Here is a 19,726-nt window from a genome sequence, read left to right on the forward strand (position 1 = left end):
TTGCACAAGTGCTTTGACAACAACAGCAACAGCCATTTCTGAGCAGCACCTCTGTACTACAATCACTTCTAAACTAGTTTAGAAAAGTTAAGTAATGATGGTCAATGTGCAATGATTATAATGAATTTTCTCTAGATTCTTACTTACATTTTTAGAATACACAGTACATGTTCCCTGTGTTACTGCAGTGGGGAAATTTTCTCTTTTCAAGGTAAACCTTCTGTACCTACTACCAAAGAAGGACTTTGGCCTACATATTCAACTCCAAAACCATTGAAATTGTGTCTTCCCAGCCTCGATTTTTAATATTTGAATTTATGTCAGTGAACATTTTCAGAGCCATTTTGGATAACTTTGGATTTATGCCCCAGCTTGATCCTGCTTGGCTGCCAGGGTCACTTGATTGAAATATTAGATTCTCTAAAATCCCATAAACAAACTACACAGGGTCAGAATGCTCCAACCATGATTAAAGGTAAATGTTAAGCCCATAATGAGCCCAATGAAGCCAACATTCACTATATTTTTCTCATTTGTAAAATTTACATTTACATACAATCATTTTAAAATAAGAAGCCACACTTTAACTAGATGTGTTTCATTATCTTTGAAATCAAGTAATTTATATTAATGCTTCAGCTGACATTGAAAAGCTTAAGCAATAATTTTATAAACATGGCAGTTGTTGTTACAGAAACACACAGACAATATTGTACATTTTTCCTGGCTTTGATTACTGATGAATCATATTCAGTAGCATTTAGTCCTAAATTCTTCCCTCTCATATATATGTATATAATGTATATGAAGATATGTATTACCTTACACAGAGTTTCATTTATGAACAAGATAAATGGAGCTATGTTAAAGGTAACCATGGCAGTCAGACCATGTAATTCATGTTGGTTTTAAGCAGTATGTCAGCAAAACAAATGTTTTGTGAATTCAGGTTATTCATTGCCTTAGATCTCTGGGTCAGGACCTATGTTTTTCTCCCAGAGTATGAAATTTGACAATAATAGGTTTCTATTTCATGAATCAAAGCTACCATGTGCTATCACAATAAAAATATCAGCACATACTCTTGTAGAAACAGTCCTTTTTAAAGAAATTTTGCCTTGTGCTTTAGTGTGAGCTATATTAGTACTTGAGAATAAGGCATAGAGCACCAAAATGTAGCACCTAGGAATAGATTTTATGAAATTTTTCCAATATTAGTACATCATTTTGGAGACAAATATATTGGCTCTATCTAGAGTGGTAAAATCCTTTTGCTTTTGTGCTTCAAGTCAAGCATATTCATGAAAATCCACCCATATTTTTAAGAATACTCCTCTCACATATACTCCATCCATACCTGCTAAAGTATTGCCCTTGCATAGTGGCTCCTGTACATGAAAATCTGATTGTATTTAATTTCCAAATACCTTGTAAGATGAGAATAAAGATAATAGTTAATTCCTTTCACTCAGATTTTGCTTAAAACACAACTCAGATTTTGTAACTTGAATAATATTTTTGGCCTCCTGAAATCTTAAACATGAAACTGCTGTTCTTTCATGTTTTTGGAGCTGCCATAAATTGAAACCACATGAAGTATGTTTTACTCCAGTGTTTCTCTATTTAAGGGAAAGTTAATCAGTAAGATCAATGTAGAGGTAGCAGCAAATTTGTTTGGAAGGGCATCAACATGCATGATCTCAATCTTTGCAAGAAACACCATTCTCATTTTTTTGCCCATCATAGTATGAGTTTCCATTTGCAGGTAAAGTCAATTACAAGCTCCATCCTCCATCGATGATTAGTTCATTACCAGTCACATAGGCAGACTGAAATGACATAAAATAAACAATGATTTCAAGTAATTTTTCATGGCTGTTAATTACAGGGAAACACTTTTTCTTTGAATTAAAAAATCTGCTTTCTTTTTATACACTTTTTTTTGTTTTACAAAAATACCTGAGTAAGTAATATAGTATCTAAATAGAAACAAACATAGAGATTGAAGCCTTTTACTTAATTCAAGGAAGTGTGGCAAAAATATTACTAGAGGTATTAAGATGAGAATGCATCCTGAGTGTACAAATTAAAAAAAGCTAGACTTTAGATATCTTACCTGCAGGAGTAAGTACCTCACACTGTGATGTTATTAGGTCTGTTCAGCTGAGCAGAATCTGCTCAGGTCAGCCAATAATTATAATGGTACCTAACTAAAAACTTACATTATATGGATAGTGAGGAAGTAACTGAGCTGTTGACATTCTTCCTTATGTCACTGCTGAAACATGCTGAATATATTGAAAAAATGGAATTCTGTTTATACACCATTGAAAACGCTGTGAGCAGACTGGAAAAATTATTAGCATTATAGAAACACTAAACCCAAGATGAAATTGACAAACAGACTTCTGATAGATAGACACGTTAATACTGAACTAAATCCACTGAAGTATTTTGATATGGACGTTAGAACTGCTGGACATGTCCAGACAAATCCAGGCCAGTTTTCAGTCTCAGTAAATTTATGGCAGCTGAAATAATGTTGGTGTGTGCTCATTAGTGTTGGTGCTGTTTGCAGTGGCCATCAGGAGTCTGGTGTGTAACATCCACAGCGGGTCTGTTGTTTTCCTTATGCTGGGATGGCAGATTCCCCCTGAGCATTAGCTGAAATCTCCAGCAGCTCTACTAATTCTACCTCCTTAAAACATGACCTATCCATGGTGCAAGCTTGGTAAAGCTGACAAGCTCATTTTGTTCACCATTCAGGATGACCTGGGGTCAGTCAATTTGCTCAGGTGACATGCAACCACCAGGCCATGGCACCAAATACATAATGCCTTGCAACCACTGTGAACACCTTTTGTATTTCAGGATGAACTCAGTAAAAGAACATAGTTTGGTTTTTATTTTTGTAATAATCCAGCTCAAAGAGAATGGAAATTGCCCTGAAACAAACACCCTCTCTACTGTGAAGCAGCAACGTAGTATGGGATTCTGTGACAGGACATTTTATTGTCTATACTTACTTCATCGGAAGCCAAGTACACAAAGAGATGGGCCACTTCTTCTGCAGTAGCCATCCTGCCAGTCTTCTGTCTGGCCAGAAAGTCCATCAGTGCCTAGATATGCAAGAGCATTTGGTATATCAAAAATGAAATTCCAATTATTTTTACCTACTGGCATCTACAAAGCAATACTGGAATCAGGCTTCTAGTCATAACCTCCTTTAGGGCACTAAGTAGGGAATTAAAGTTGGAAAAACATAAAATCAACAGGGATGTGAATTTCGGGTTGAAAAAAAATAAGGAGACTTTTCAAAAGCAGCTAAATCTCTGATTCTAGAATAAAGCCAACATAAAGTCCTCTTTTTTGGTGGTAGATATTCCCATGTCCTTCAAATATGAACTTGCCATTATCTAATAAGGATGGTTAATCCCAAATAATGTGGAAATACATTCCCATGTCCTTCAAATATGAACTTGCCATTATCTAATAAGGATGGTTAATCCCAAATAATGTGGAAATACATAGGCCAGAATGCTCTGTCTGTACTGTTTCTGCACTTTCTTGTGGTTGACACATGCCACATTAGAACATGTCCTCTGCTTTTGCACTGGATAATGTAACCAACACTTGGAGTTGCTTCCATGGATGAGAGCCCCTCTGCATTCAATTAGGCAATTAAAAGTAATAGTAGTAGTAGTAGTAATAATAATAATGTATTATTATTAATAGTATAATTAATAATATTAAAGCAATATTATCCTTTTGAGGATTCAGTTCTGGTCTGGCTGTAAGGCTTCTGTCTCAAGTTCAAGCTGACTACACTTTCAAAGGAGACAGCAATGTTTAGTTATCCACAGTACTCTGAAATTGAGGACATTCTTGAATATGGGCAGAAGTGCAGCTATATGTTGTTTTTTAAAAGAGAGTTAAACATATACACATGTGACCAAGCTAATAAATTGCTTTCTCACCTGTTCTGGGTTAGGCCGGGCTTGGATTCTTTCCTGTAAAGATGGCGTGTCAACAGTTCCTAAGCAAAATTTTAAATTCAGTGTTAAAAATCAACTGCATAAGCAATCACAACAAAAGTTAATTTGTTCTATTTGTATGTCTTAACACCTATGTGTAACTTGGTAATATAATTCAGGAGAAAGACTGCAAAGCCACCAATAGAGTACAGAATTTTAAATTTCCTAGAAGGCAAGAGTTTTGTGAATTAGATTCAATACTTTTTGTATGGTTAAACAATGGTCAGACTGTTAGCTGCCTCTTTCCTGCCTCTAACTTTTGAGACTGCATCTTTGAAAAAACCCATTCAATTGCTGTGTAATGTATGTGTAAAGTGCAGGTACTCAGTTAATCAGACTCAATATCCAGTTTAACCACAGAATAACAACTTTTCTATATTAAGCCTTTCAAGCATGCTCTTGTAGACTGCTGGTAACTTCAGTTACCACTTGCAAGTCTATTCTTTTTTAACAAAGTCAGACTCAACCTGGCCTTTTAGCATCTGCTCCTAGCTCACAGGATAATGTAAGAACACTTACCAGGACAAATGCAGTTGCACCTGATGCCTTGTTCAATGAAATCAGCAGCCACAGCCTTTGTTAGCCCAATAACTGCTGCCTTTGAAGTACTGTAGACACACCTGTTCACAACTCCTAACAGAAGGTCCATGTCAAGGCAGCACAGAAACATAGTTAAAAAGGAAAAAAAACAAAGAGCCAAGATTGCTCAATATGCACCTGCTTCTGGACTCCAGCATTTCCTGCAGCAGCTGTAGCCTCTCCATAAGGGCAGTGAGCTAGAATGCCAACTGCCAGAATTCTACACAGGTATGCACCAGAGGAAAGCACCCCATCTTTCAATAGTGTAAGTCTGGGGGACTAGTCTAGAAAACGTAACAAGCAGCAAAGATTTAGAAACAGCAGAAATCCATCTGTTAGTCATGATCAGGCTTCTTTTGAAAGCATAGTTACAGCACTTACGCAATTGTAATTTCTTCATTATACCTCTGAAGAACATATGTATCAAGACATCACTGGTAGTAATATCTTTTTGGTTAATACATACTGGTAAAAAAGGATGCTACAAAACATTAAAAAAGCTCAGAGGTAAGGATCTTGGAGTTTCTACAATTTTCCATCTTTGCATTTATGTTTGAGTTGAATGTGTTCATTTTTTTTTCCCTTACTGATCCCTCCACAGGATTTAGAAATAGCTTTGAATTTAGAATGTCCTCTAAGTTCAAGGTTGCACAATATTTATATTGTATATCCATCACCTTAAAGATTTATATAAGGAACTCCAGCAAGCTACTGACCTTTGATGCTGGATGCCACAGAAGACATATTTATAATATTTCCAGATTTCTGTTTAAGCATCTGCAAAGAGAGTACTTATGTCACTCAAATGCAGACTAGTTTAGAAAAGTTAAGTAACGATGGTCAATGTGCAATAAGTATAATGAATTTTCTCTCAGATTCTTAATTATATTTTCAGAATGCACAGTAGCTGTTCCCTGTGTTACTGCAACGGGGCAATTCTCTTTTCAAGGTAAGCCTTCTGCACCTACTACAAAAGGACTTACATCTGCAGGTTCAGCAAAACAGCCCACAGTAACTCACAGAACAGCCCTACATGCCCTTGGTACCCAGGGCACCAAAGCCCAGGTGGCATGAGTAGGTGCCATTGACTGAAGCAGTAAAGCAGAGTCTGAAATTCTCCCTCAGTTCCCCTGAGCCATGTCAGGATTGAAAACTATGCCAGGAAAGGATTTTTTCCTAGGTTGCCGCCTCTCAGTCACTGCCCTCTTGTCACAACAGTAAGTTACACCACACAGACATCTACCCATACCATCTACCAATGCAGCAACTCACTGATCCCACTCAAACTCTTCTTGTATTGGAGAAGACTAAAGCACAACACTCTAGCATCTATGAATTGTAGCTAATTTTCTATAAGTTACAACCTTTTTAGGCATCCTCAAATCTGATATTGCCTGAAGTTCTTAAAAAACCCAAAATTTTGAAAATCAAATTCAGCTAAGGAAAAACCCACCCCCAAACAAACTAAAAAACCAAACCAACACAGCAGAAAGAACTGAAACAACACTGAAAAGAGTAGTTGTCACAGCTTGTCATGGTCACAGCTTTCAAATCTGGCCTTTGCATTTATGGGAATGCAAACACCTTTTTCAGTCCACAAGTTTTTGTAGACCCAAACTTAGTGATTATGTAAAACCAAGAAGCATCTTCAAGCTGCTACATTCATTGAGCTGTTGTGCTCTAATCAGCATGTTAGGACCAGCATCCCTGAATTTTTTCACAAGAGAGTCTCCAGAGCTGTACAAAATTCACATTAATATAGATGATTTATTAATACTTTGTAGCAGTGGTATTGTGCAGCTGTGTGCTGTAGTATAATTACATTAGCACTGTATTGCAATGACTCCATCACTGCTCTGCATAAAGTCTGAAGTATTTTAGCTAGTTTAGATAGGCCAACTCCCCAAATAAATCCTCTCAACCATATCCTTTAGATAAATTGTCTACTTGAAATATTATGCAATGAAGAGAATGTTTTACAGTAGGATCGCTGTAATCTAAGGGCTCCCCTATCCAAAGTGGCATGCTTGTATTTTGTACATTGCCACAGTGGCAACAACGCTGATCTGTCACACTTTAAACAATGCAGCAGAGACTAAAAGTCATGGGCAGCCAAGCCTTGCCTTGGGAAGGAATGTCTTGATCATCAGGTACATGCTGCGAACATTGAGGTTCATCGTGAAGTCCCAGTCTTGCTCCTCACACTCCAGAATGGTTCCATGATGAACAAACCTAGAATGAGTGCATGAAGTGGATTACTGTCTGTGGCTTACATTTCTGTGGCCCTTTTTCCACCAGTGTTTTGTATCAATTAACTTTTCCAACCTGAAAAAGAGGGGAATAAGAGCTCCTTTGAAGAATGCAAGCAGCAGTGTATTTCTTCTGGTAAATATCAAGGATACAAAGCAGACTCAATATGTGCAACAAAATGATTTGCAACAGAAGAACAAAAAAAAACCCCAAAAAGCACTAGCAGACTGTCATGCTTTGTTCACTGTTGTGCTAGAAGGGCCAAAGCCATCAGTACAGGGTACCCATAGAGTGAAGAAAACATAAGTTCCAGAGCTCTTCTGTCTTGGCCTGGGTTATGGGGCTGTGCAAAAAAAGTTCAGTTTTGACACAAACACACGGAGGTTTCTATTAAGAGTACAAAATCCATTAAAACAACAAATAAAATGCGTTGAAGTAATAAAAAGTAGTTCTGGAGGACAGGGAAAACTGGAAAAATAGTAGCAAAGAGATTATGGTTACCCTGCAATGTTACAGAGGACATCAATCTTTTCAATCTCCTTGGCCAGATTTTCTATCTGCTCCTTTTTGGTGACATCCAGAACCTGTATTTGAATGCCTGGAAAAAACACAGCATTTGTTTCAATGTATTTGATTGAGGATCAGCTGAGTAATTTTCTGATGTGCTGAGGATAGCACTTATGATTCAATTCACTCAATGATTAAGTTAATGCAGTGGTTAATCTGGGACAGCATATCATGTTATTTAAAATTTCAGGAGAGAATTAAAATGATCAACTGTTTTAATTGTTATACAGCATGACAAGCAGATGAACTAGCTTAATTTACTATAAAATAAATTTGAATTTCACTATAGTCTCACACAGAAGAATTATAAAACCTATATAGTCATAATGAACTTTCATGCTCATTATCATAGAATAACACTTGGAACTAGTTACATGTGTCTTACAGTGCCATTATATCCCACATTCTCATGTGTAGTTGATGATATTATGAATGAGCTTTATATAATTTAATTAATAAGGAAAAACGATTTTGCATAAACTATTAAAATCATGAGGGCAGTCACACTGGAACAGGGTCCTGCAGAGGAAATTCTATCCTTAGAGATGTTCAGAACTTAATTAAACACAGCCTGAGCAACCTGCTCTAACCAGTGCCACTTGGAGCACTAGATGGAACTACATGGCCTCCCAAAGTCTAACCCAGCAGATAGGATTCCATGAAACACTGTAAAGCTGTTTGTAAAGCATCTAAGTATAGTCAAAGGAGAATTTGATTTGAAATGGAAAAAACCCTGGGTTGTTTTGAAATCAAAGTAACAAGCCCATGAAAAGGCTTTCTGTGCCTTAGTTAAATGATAGAAACACTTTTGAAGAGATTTGTCTATTCAATCAGACTACAGGCTGGTGAAAAACATCACATTGGAATTACCTCTCCTGGATAAAATTCAAAAACCTCAAAGTGCAAAATTAATGAATTACAGATTGACTTATCATATGTCTAAAGGATGGAAATGGAAAAATCATATGTCTAGAGGCTCTGAGTATATGGGAAATTTTTTCTTTCCTTGTGAGCATACATAGCAGAGGAAAAAAAAGTAACATTTTCCCAAATACCCTCAGAAGGAACATGAAAAGCCCTCAAGTTCCCAAATAATTACAAAGAGATTGCTGGTTGTGAGCTCCAGTTGGCAAAGCCTGATATTCATGCAAAAAGTTGTACAAGCTGTGGTTTTGTGTATTTTACTGTCAGATTTTGGCAGGAATTCTTTAAATCCACTTTCTTCTCTCAAATCAAGTTAGAAGCATTGTCAGCTGTAAACTATATCCAAGAGTTATTTTGATTTCAATATTGAAAAGATACTTTTTGACATAATGTCCCCCTCGTGATTAGAAACACATCTGTGCAAAACCTGCTTCTTGAAGCATGTTCCTGTGGTGGCAGTTCAAAAACAGCCTTCAGGCCTGAACGTTTGTAGCAACACAATAGGCCTGTCTAGTGTTGCTGGAATTAAATTTCTGAAGACATATGGATTCTACAGCACAGTAAGGAATGTATTAAAAGGACAAGCCAAGGATGGACCATGGAAATGCAAGACACTAGGTCTACCTTTTTGTATAGTGGCACGTTCTCGTGATCAGAGAAAAAAGCACTCCATGCCTTCCAGAGTGATGCGCCTGATAATTAGCTCAGTGAAACCAAAAGGTAACTGAAATGGGTGCTAATCTAGCAAACATCAACTTCTTTTGTGACACAGGAAAATCAGTTATTCCACATGTCTGGAATAATACTCTGATATGCTGATGTTGCAATATTTTACGTGCCAAATCTCTGTTCTTTCACACCACAGCATAAAGCAATGCAAACATCAAAACAACTTGTCTGGATATTTTCTTTTTTTCCTTTTTCAAACTTTCCTATCCTCAAAAGGTATCTCAGACAGCCTACACAAAACTTGTAAGAGCTGAACCAATGCCTGCTGTAGAGCCATTTACCTGGATATTTCCCCAGTTCTTGCAGTTTAGACTCATTGATGTCCGTAGCAATGACTTTGGCTCCTTCTTTAGCAAAAGCCTGGAGAACACAGAAGCAGTTTATATTTAGATATTCCAGGTCATACCAGAAATAAAATCTGTTTTCTTTTCAGGTGCTTTTTGGCTTGAAATAGAAGCCAAGCCAAGCTGAAGGCAGCTGATCTCTCAGTTTTCATTTTGGGCATATCAGGGAGCTGCACACAACTATTTAACTTTGTGTGATAAGACAGATTTCAGGTATTTTCCCTAAAGGAAGGAATCCATAAAGTATAAGAACAGTAATCAGACTAAGACAATGGATGTTATTATTGCCCTTATTAGCTGCACTAGTAAACAACAGGGCTAGAATTGTCTGTATTGTTAAGATTTAAATCTAACTAATTTAAATCTATTGTTAGATTTAAATTTAAAGTTACAAAATTTGACAGGTAAAGGCAGAAGTCGTAAACCAGGATTTTTTGAACAAAATTCTTTGTATCCAAGTAATTGGAATAGAACAATATTAAAGCGGCATGATTTTTGATATTTAACCAGAGACATTGCTTCATTCTTGACAGACTCCTCAAAAGCCTCTTTGTTTTTATTGTGATTACTGATAAATCAACAGCTCATGAAGCAAAGTCTGTCAAAAGTATTCTGACATCTTGAACTGCAGCCCCTTATCTTCAAAATAGGTGCCCCAAGTGCTGCTTAAGAGGATTATGACATCAAACATACCTATTTACAAAGCGAAACGATCAGGAGGATTACCTGTTCCTCGGACTGAGTGATTCATGTAAGAGCCAAGATCAGCAGCCTTCTGTGTTCTCAGCCACACTAATGAGAAACTAACCAGCTTGGCAAAAATGCTACAGGAGCTTTTCCTGAGCTGTTAATTATATTACAGAGATAACAAGATAACTCTACTGGGTTTTTTATTTGCCATGGAAAAGGGAAGTAGCAGGAGAAGAACTGGTCAAAAGGAGTTACAAGCTAACTGGAAAGTTAATACATACCTTAAATTCTGTTTAACAGTAAATCAAACAAAATTTGTGAAGGGTTTCTTACAGTTGCTCCTTGTGAACAGTGTGCTACTATCATGTGAACTTGGTTATGTCAGTCATGAATATAGGTAAGACACCTTGGCTTTACTGTAGGGGATCCTCTCAGTATGCAGCCTTAGACCGGGAAATATTCCCTCTATCATGTCTATTTACTCCCAGAACAAAGCAACAGAGATGTTGAATAAAAGGTACAGGCAGTACCAACCATATATTGCTAGAAAAACAGATGCAGCTGTCCTCAAATCTTGTTCTTATCCTTGTCTAACATCTTCACTCAGAGTTGAATGCTTTCAGAAATTGAAACAGCACAAAGCCTGCATGATACAGCATAGTGGCTACATTATTCCCTGATTTTTTCACTGGGTAGTTCTGGCCTCATTTATGGTTTATTAATTCAAGAACTGGTTTGGTGCAGGTATCATTGGACAAGCTAGAATGAGAGACCTTGCACAGGCCCACCAGAACATTTTCCAACTTACAATAGCAGCTGCTCGGCCAATGCCCTGTGCTGCCGCAGACAACAGGATGATCTTCCCATCCAGCCGCCCCATGGTGCTCACCTGCACAGGATGGCACAGAAATTGAACCAAGATAAGCCAACACCACCCCCAGGAATCGGATGCAGATACATTCCCAAAACTAGACATGATCCAAGGCGCACCTCTGCCATCACAATTGTCCTGTCTGAGTGCCAGGCGACCCTCAGTTTTCCACGGTTGTGAGAGGCAGGGCTGCCCCATCTTTTGCTTTTATTTAGTTGTACATAAAGGGTCTCAAGAAGTCAAAAGGCATTTGAGCTCAGAAGTTAAGCTTCATTATAACAGAAATTGGATTTTATTTTTTCTTAAACAGGCAAAAAAAAAAAAAAAAAGCCAGGCTGAAACAGCAATACAATAATTCGTAATCTAATGTTTCCACTATCCATGCTATCTCAGAAAGCAGGTCTGTCTTCTGTTTCTCTACAAACTTTTCAGTGTCCTAGACTGCAATGCATTCCACACAATGCCCTGGCATCTGCCCTCGGTTATTGAAGGAATCTTCCAGCACAGCAGGCTCCTAGCCCCAGTGAAGCAGGAAAGTGTGGGGAAATTAAGCCCCCAGTCTTGCCACGTGTTCCCTGTTCTCAGACAACACTGTGTGCCTGGGGCAGTAGGGAACCTCTAGGTTTGCCAAAAGGCAAAACACAGCCCTGTTTGAGTGCTGTGTTAGGTTTAACAAAATACAGCATACAACAATGCAGGCAAACAAGTGAAAACAAATACCAAGTCTCAAAGAACTTCCTAAAAAGTGAGGTCCCTGTGTTCTAGTCACAGTATATATCTGGAGTTTGTTAATTGGGTTCCTCATAAGCAAAACTCCTGCATTCTCATAATCCTCCAAGCAACTTTGTCTATGTAGATATGGGTGTAGAAAGGTTTCATAAGAAGAAAGTCCTTAAATACACACAAAAATCCAAGTACTTCATTGGGAAATTAAAATAAAGGTGCCATAATCTTCCCTATGTTAGCAGCCAGTGCTGTCCTCTAGAGATGCTCAAATCCATGCTGTGACTCAGATTACTGAGTCAGATTTACTATCCTACTTTTTGAATAATTTCTTCTTGTCTCTTATTTTGATCAGAAATTCTGTTTTGTTGGATGTTTTTCCTGACAAAAGTTGCAGGAAAACTGTTTTCCTGAAGGTTACAGATTCAACAAATTAGACTTCTGAAGCAACGTAATGGAAAAATTCTTTTCTTTCCAAAAGCTACCTGGACAAGTTCAAGTACTTCCCCAAATTGCCTTAACACGTGGGAAGCAAAATGCATTATAAATACATTTCCAATCTAACAATCAGGTTTTATGAACTTTTGCCATACTGATTCTATCAAGCATTTACAAATAAATATTAATATGGTGACTCACCAAGAGATCTCAAACAGCTTTGTTACATTTACCGACCCTTGTACAAAAGGAAGTTCTATGTTGGTTTTTTTTTTTTCCCCCTATGCTTGTTGGGATTTGTAGTCCAACTGCTAAGTTTCTCTAGACAAACGCAACTTCCTGTTGAAACATTGAGATGCTGCCATCTAGTGAAACCTAGGATTTTAAAAAAAGTGTGATTTTTCTCCCGCGCAGAAAGGACACAAAAGGACCACCAGCTGACTCTTAGAATGGGAATCCAAGAGATCAGAAGGATTCCCACCAAAAGGCCACAAACCTGTTTTTCCAAGCAATGTCTTTTTGAAATATATACTATCGAATTCCAAACCAGGACAAAATTTATGTGACTTTTTTTGTTGTTGTTAAACTGGAGATTTACCAACGCATCTTTTGTTTCTAGTGGTTTAACTTGCATATGTTAAAGCAGAATTAATGTCATTAGACTGAAAAATTCTAGGACAAACTAATTTAGCTATAAGCTCACACTAGACTTAAAGCTACCTGATAGTATTATTAAGGAATTTGGTGTCCTGCCTAAACATCAGTTCCCAGAAAATCCACTTCTGTGGATAAACTGGGACACACATAGACAAAAGTTCCATTTATCCTGCCTTTTTTGCTAAACTATGATGGCTTTTGAGGCTTTCTAAATCAGCTCCCCAGTCAACAAAACCTGTAATGACTTAATTTACTAAAAGCATTTATCCTTCTGCCCCTAAGCTTTTGTCCCCTGAATTCAGCCACCTGTTAGAATAAGTTTCTGCTTTTTTTAGTTCAATCACCAGAAAAATCACCAAACCCAGTTGTTCCAAGCAAGTAATAATTAACAAAAAAAACCAACGGAAATTGTATATAAAAGAGGTAGATCTATATATACAGATTCTTTCCCAATTCTGGAAGAAAAAAATCAGTCCAATTAATTTATTAGAACACCAAAATGCTGGTAGCCAAAGGAAATCTCATTTGTCATAGTGGGAAATAAAAAAAGTAACAAACCAAACAAAAAAACAACCCAAACCAAACCCAGAAAACTTCCAACCAACCTCAAAAAAACCAAACCAAACCAAAAACCACCAGAGACCCACCAGCACTTTGCATTTATCCCTGTCAGAAAAGAAATACTTGTGGCTGTGGTCAGAAAAAAAGACATTGCAGTGCCCAAGTCTGTAATAGTATTTAGAACTTGTATATTTTTGGCTCATCATGCCCTTAAAAGCTTCCCAAAACACATTCCAGGCCAGAGACTGAGATAAATCCTTGCAGCTTCTAAGTAGGTACAGTAGTCGGCAGTTTTCAGCCATTCAAAGTAAATAGAAAGTTGATTCTTGACTAAAGAAGTACCTCCATCAGGTGTATAATCCTTGTGTGACTCCCCCAGTTCCAGTAACTGCTGAATGCTCAGGAACGTGTCAGTGTAGCCATCTGCTTGTCAGTTTGGGTGAACCAAACAGGACCTAGCATCACAGAGATTTATCCCTATAAAATAAGGATGATGCTTTTGATGCAGGTACCTTCCTTAGGTATGACTTTCTCATCTCATGGTGATGATTTCATCCTTAATGGAGTCGATCGCAGGTTCTGAGTGCCCAGTTCCTGTTTAGTTGGCAGTGGAGGGCAGGAAAGGAAAGAGGATCTATATTTTAGACTTCAGCCATTTTCTGATAGACTCAAAGAATTAAATAAAACTCTGACAATAGTAAACTTCTGCACAAGTAATTGCTGCAGAAGGTTATAGAGGATGGAGACAAGAATAATAATGATGGAAGTGATGAAATCAGTATAAAAGACAGTAATTTGGTAACATTTAGACACTGAATGTTGCAGTCAGCATCCCTGGATCATCGCACAAGTGAACAGCAAAACCATTTTAACATATTTAACACAATAAATTTTATTGTCAAGTTAAAATTCCTTACATAAAACATACAAAATGTAGGTCTCACAATACAGATAAGTAGGTTAATAAGAGTCCATCTTGCCCCAAAGATCAGGTTTGTTTTCCCTGCACTAGAGAAGCAGAAGAGTGCAAAGTCCATTGCTTACTGTTTAAAAAAAAAAATCCAATACACAACTTCAGACAGGCATATTGAAAAATGATGCAAGACTCAAAATTACTCACAGTGCCATAATTGGTTGAGCTGCAGAAACTTTTAAGGCGTTTAAGAGGAACCCTTGATTGTGTGCTCTACAAACACAAGATCAGTAACTTCAGTTGCAGTGTCCAAGAAGTCAAGATTGTGGTGAAAATGCAATTTCTGTCGGCCTAACGAAAGTATGGTACAAAAACCGCATGCTAAGAAGCAATAAGAATATTTCTTGCCAAGTCAACAGCACTCTGAAGACAGAAACATCAACACCCCAGAAAAGGACTGTTTTAGGAATGACAGATTGAGAAGTTTGAGACTGAGATTTTTCACAGTAGATTAGTTTGTGATCCATTCTCTTTTCCTTTTTTTCCTTCAATACATTAGCCTCTCTTTGCCATCAAAAAAAGTCCACATCAAAACACCAAAGTAGAATATCAGCAGATTAGCAGTCTGTGGGGCAACATCTGGTTTTCCAACTTCGCCCTCATATTTCAGATTTCCCAGTTGTGGGAAGCAGAAGCTCCAAGACAGCAAAGCTGGAAGAGGCTGATGGTGTTTAACCTGAAGCAATTTTCTTTGTATATGCAGATCCTGGCTGTAGGCACTGTAAGGGCAGCTTACAGCAGAGCATTTTTACTGGGTGCTGCAATCAGGGGCTTTATCTCTGTCTGAAGTCCCAAACAAGTGCCTAAGATGTTCTTCTGTGGACTCTGTGCCCTCAGGTCGTGTATCTGTACAGAAGACAAGAACATTAAAGCCTTCCTCAGTTAGACAAGCAGCAGGAATACAGTGATATAATGTTGATTAGTGTTTTGTATGTCAGCTGTGAAAGCTTCCCTCTGAGGAGCTTTGTGTTGTGAGAAAAGCTATGCTGTTAACAAGCAGGCCATCACAAAACCAATAATGAGTCATGTTCTTTCTGGAAGCCTGCAACTAATACCTCAAAAACTGGCTACTCTTCAACATGTCTGCTGGGGCCTTCTGAAAGCTGTGAGAAGCATGAGGGCAGAAGGTCACTAAAAGTCAGCAGGCCAGAGATAAGAAATCTGAAGTGAGGCTGAAGAAGAGAAGTTCTCATCAAAACAGGTATTATTGCAGCTGAAGCCAGGCAGAATAGCAAATGCAACATCAAAGGCTAAAGTCTACCATCTTGAAAAACTTCAGAAAAATTTAACCAGCAGTGAGCTTTATAAAATTTTACCAGAAATCTGAGCTTAACCAATGTAAAGTTAAAAAGCAAAACATTTTAGAGCACCAGCTATCTAATAACAGTATTTTGCTGATTCACTTCTAAAAGTCACTCATCAACACTTCCACTGCAGAAAAGGAAAAAAAAGTTTGTATATTCTTCAGCAGGTGAAGGATTCATTTTGGTATTTCGATTCTGTAGAGCATACAGAAGTTTCACAGCTCAGATGGTCACCTTTTCAACAGTCATAGGACAAAACATTCAGGAAAACTGTTATCATGCAAGTTTCAGATGTCTTACATTTTTCATCTTCAAATCTTAAAGGACACAACCACTGTGTTACGTACCTGTTAGCACACCCAAGTTGGAATTATCAAAGAAATTTGTTGGGCAAGTCAGAGGCAGAGGTTTTGGTAGGTCCTGAGTCACTGTTTCCTGAGAAACAGTTTCCTTACAGGGTGAAGGCATTTGCTCTTTAAAGAAATATGACACTGCCTTCTTAGGAGACTTTGGTGTTATCTCTCGAGCAGTTTCTCTTGAGGATCGTTCTCTCCATTTTAGTGCTCTCTCTTTCCATTTCCTGAGTTCCTCTTTCAGTTCAAGTTCATCACTGCAAAGAAAAGAATCCCAGCATTCAATTAAGAAGAGTTTAAAGCAATTTCTTTAAGAAAAAGTTCCTGAAGAACAGAGAGTTCCTGTATTTTCAGATGACATATGACAGATGTGACAGTACAATAGCTGTGTATCTTGGTTTCAGAGGATTTTTTTTAAACTGAAATTTCTTCTAATGTACAATTCAAGCCTATCTTTCATAATTTAAAAGATTCTTAAGAAAGGAAGCAATTTAAAGTTCAAAAGGCCTTTATGGCTTTATAAGCCATAAAACACTAGCTTTAAATAAAAGTTTATGATGTGAAATCTAAAATTAATGGTTACTCATTTCCATAGGTCTCCCAGAAACAAACACTAATGATGTACATAAACACAACAAATGATTTGACATGGTGCTAGTCAGCTGTCCACTTACCTCAGTAGAAGGTCATTTTGTTTCTTCAGCTGCAAGTTCTCTTTCTGTAGCTTGGCTTGTTCAGATTTTAGAACAAGTATTTGTGTGCTCTGCACAATGCCACTGCCACCACCACAAGTAAGGGGTATTTGGGATTGCTGAGGATCTGCTTCTTTCAGCACTAGAAAACAGATTTATACGTGTGTGTACATTATTTGGAGAGAGCTTAAAACCAAACCAATACCAAACCAATTTTTTTAGCCTATTCCTTCTTGTGGTCTCATATGTGAAACTTCACTGGGTTACAAGTACCATTACAACAGTTACTCTTTTTTCTTAACAAAAAATACCTCCCAGTATTCAGACTGCCAGGGAGATATTAAGAAACATGACAGATCGTTCACTGGGCTATTTAGAGGTAAACTAGTTATTGTTCCAGGTATGTCATAGTTTTGATTAGAACTAGGTATTCATAGGTCAAGGAGAAAGTGGCAACATGAACTACCACCACTGCAGCTTATCCCTCCACAAGGGCAAACGTGGCTGGAGAAAAACACAAGAACTGCTGTGATTCTGATGCAGTTCATATGCACCTAATGTAATCTACTTTCCATCTCATCTTCCAATGCACCCAGTTCTCCTCATACCCTTTGAATACAAGGCCTGCATCTCAGTCTGGTCTTCAAACATTTAGCCTTAAAACTCAGTGTTTAACATGAAAGAGTCCCTTCTATTTATCTTGAATTTACCAGTAACATCTTGCTCTTGGTGTGCTCTCCTCAGTTCTTCTTTTAGCTTTGTTAACTGTTGCTCTCGGTGTTCTGCAAGGGCTTTATAATTAGTAAGTCTATATGAAGCAGGAAGGGAGGGGAAAAAAAAACCAGAAAACCTCAGTTTAATAGTTATTACAGTTTCAGTTGAATTCCAATGAGCTATCAAATGCAAGACACACCCATGTTATACAAGAAAAACTACATAAACCTTGTTGTCAGTTAGATTTTGGATAAAGCGCACCCAAAAGTTGGACTAATTATTTTTGGTGTATCCTCCTCTCTAGTGAAGTAGAAAGTGCTTTCATTTATTGCTTTCCCCTTGCCTTCTTTTGTGAGAACAGTTATTTAATTTATGGCTGAACATGGTTGATTGAGAAATTTGGTGGATGTATAGAGAAGTTATGTAAGCATCCCAAGGTGCATAGAGATTTTACTTTTTCTAACCACCATAAAAACTTACAACACCTCAAGCTGAATGCTTACTAGTTCTTCTGTGGGAAAAGAGCAAAGTAGAAGCTAAGAACTGTAAGATAAAATTTGAACTTACTTCACTTCAAAGGAGTTGGATTGTTTCATTCTTTCCAGATCACTTTTTACCAATTGTGTTTTGAGATGATCAATTTCTTCTTTGTACAGCTCAGCACCTTTATCTAATTTTGCCTGAAAATAAAATATTTAGTACAAATAAGGGCTTTTTACTTAGCAATTAAATTAAGGGATGTTTACCTTGTATCTTTTACTATGATCTGCTACATTTTGCAGGACAAGACCAGGAACAGGAAATTATTATTCACTAAGGTGGCTCACATTACCAACTAGCACTATAGTGGCAGTTGGTATCCTACACTGGTGTATTATGTGCAACCATATTTGAGCAAGTTTTGCTGACTTCTGTGCAGATATAAACTTGGGAATTCTAAATCAGCATGCAAATATGGAGTAAATAGCTCATGCTTCAATTTAAAAGTTTTAAAATGTTTCAAGTATTTCAGAAATGCATCACATACAAGGGACATATTTAGTTTCTAGTATTGTAATATGGATTCTAAATGTTGCCACTGATGGTTGCACTGGTAGAATGGGAAACAAGCAAGGGGAATTTACTCTAGGAATGCCATACAGAACAAATACATTGACTGGAGATATGGAGAGCTATGTTTCACCTACAGCTGTTGTCAAGCATGCTTTGTGTCTTTAATCAGAGGAGAAAGAGAAGAGTGAAGTATTTTGCTCATACCTGAAGACTCTTTTTCTCTGTTAAGGCAGTCTTGAGGCAGTTTTCCATCTCCTTAAGTTTGGCTTGCAGTTGGTTGAGCTCACTTGTCTCTGTTCTTATTCTTATCTGTGCTTGTAACTTGCTTATCCTGTCATCTCTCTCTTTGACACTTTCTCCAACTTCATTTATTACATTTTCTAACTTCTGAATTTTTATTTCCATAGCCTATTGAGATACATTAATCAATCAGTTATGAGCGGTTATGTCAAAAGACAGTAACAGTAACAGTACATGGTCATATTCTTAGCAAGAACTAGCAAAAACCCAAACCACACAAAAAAAAATCCAACACTACAGGCTCTATGGCAACTCTTCATGTCCAAGTCACTGTTTTGTGTCACCTTTTAATAGTTGAGAACACTCAAGTCTAAGAAAAGAAAAAGTGCTTTGGAGAAGGGTAACTGTGGCATAAAAGAGAGAAAGTGAATTCTCAATTCTTGTGATTAAATAGAGAATTCTTCTCCAGCTTCCTATATAGTGAATACCATGTACTTACAGGAAGCATCAAGAGTATCACCCTAATAAAGTCAATACTTCAAAAGCAAATAAAAGCTTTCATATGAATTTCTAAACTCAACATCTATTTGTGTACAGAAATCAAGCCGTTAAAATAATCATGTTACAGGCAAGAGTTCAAAATTCCACTTTGGAAATAAAAGAACTACTGAAATTAAGTGTACTCCAGTTGTATTGTGGTAGCATAGATTTACAGTTGCCATCAATCTTTATTTTCAGTTTGGAGTACTTTCCCTTAGAAAGCAAGCATCAAAGAAGCTTTCCTTAGAAGCAAGTATTGGTACCTTTTTGTCTTGTTCTGCAGCCTTTAATTTATTATGAAGTCTGTAATTTTCTTCTTCTAATGCCAGACTGGCAGAGCCACCAGGGGCCAGTTTTTCTTTTAGAGTGTTTAGATCCTGAAGCAACTCTTCATTTTTCTCTTTTCTCTGTTTTAATTCAGCATCAGCATTTTTACTATAATCAGCAGTTCTGGCATCCAGCTCTGAACAAAGTTCAAGGAGTATCTGAA

General features: G+C 37.4%; 2 protein-coding genes across 2 annotated transcripts in view; both read right to left on the minus strand.

Annotated features, from left to right (window-relative positions):
• Positions 1 to 503: 503 nt before the first annotated feature.
• BDH2 (3-hydroxybutyrate dehydrogenase 2) lies at positions 504 to 12,459 on the minus strand. Its single transcript, XM_059844199.1, has 10 exons — positions 12,351 to 12,459; positions 10,926 to 11,006; positions 9,365 to 9,443; positions 7,365 to 7,461; positions 6,737 to 6,845; positions 5,330 to 5,390; positions 4,554 to 4,667; positions 3,978 to 4,036; positions 3,027 to 3,119; positions 504 to 1,829 (listed from the first exon to the last, which is right to left on the minus strand). Exons 2-10 carry the CDS (start codon positions 10,995 to 10,997, stop codon positions 1,776 to 1,778), a joined length of 738 nt encoding a protein of 245 aa, XP_059700182.1. The 5' UTR covers positions 10,998 to 11,006; positions 12,351 to 12,459; the 3' UTR covers positions 504 to 1,775.
• A 1,774-nt stretch (positions 12,460 to 14,233) lies between these two features.
• Positions 14,234 to 19,726, minus strand: part of CENPE (centromere protein E) — a 43,120-nt gene continuing 37,627 nt past the window's right edge. The window contains exons 45-51 of the mRNA XM_059844203.1: positions 19,500 to 19,721; positions 18,661 to 18,864; positions 17,971 to 18,083; positions 17,400 to 17,497; positions 16,672 to 16,831; positions 15,992 to 16,254; positions 14,234 to 15,186 (exon numbers count right to left, since the gene is read on the minus strand). Of these exons, the coding sequence (XP_059700186.1) occupies positions 15,089 to 15,186; positions 15,992 to 16,254; positions 16,672 to 16,831; positions 17,400 to 17,497; positions 17,971 to 18,083; positions 18,661 to 18,864; positions 19,500 to 19,721 (1,158 nt within the window). The 3' untranslated portion in view covers positions 14,234 to 15,088. The remainder of the gene's footprint in view (positions 15,187 to 15,991; positions 16,255 to 16,671; positions 16,832 to 17,399; positions 17,498 to 17,970; positions 18,084 to 18,660; positions 18,865 to 19,499; positions 19,722 to 19,726) is intronic.

The sequence above is a fragment of the Haemorhous mexicanus genome, chromosome 4 (genome assembly GCF_027477595.1).
Source record: "Haemorhous mexicanus isolate bHaeMex1 chromosome 4, bHaeMex1.pri, whole genome shotgun sequence".
Taxonomy (NCBI): domain Eukaryota; kingdom Metazoa; phylum Chordata; class Aves; order Passeriformes; family Fringillidae; genus Haemorhous; species Haemorhous mexicanus.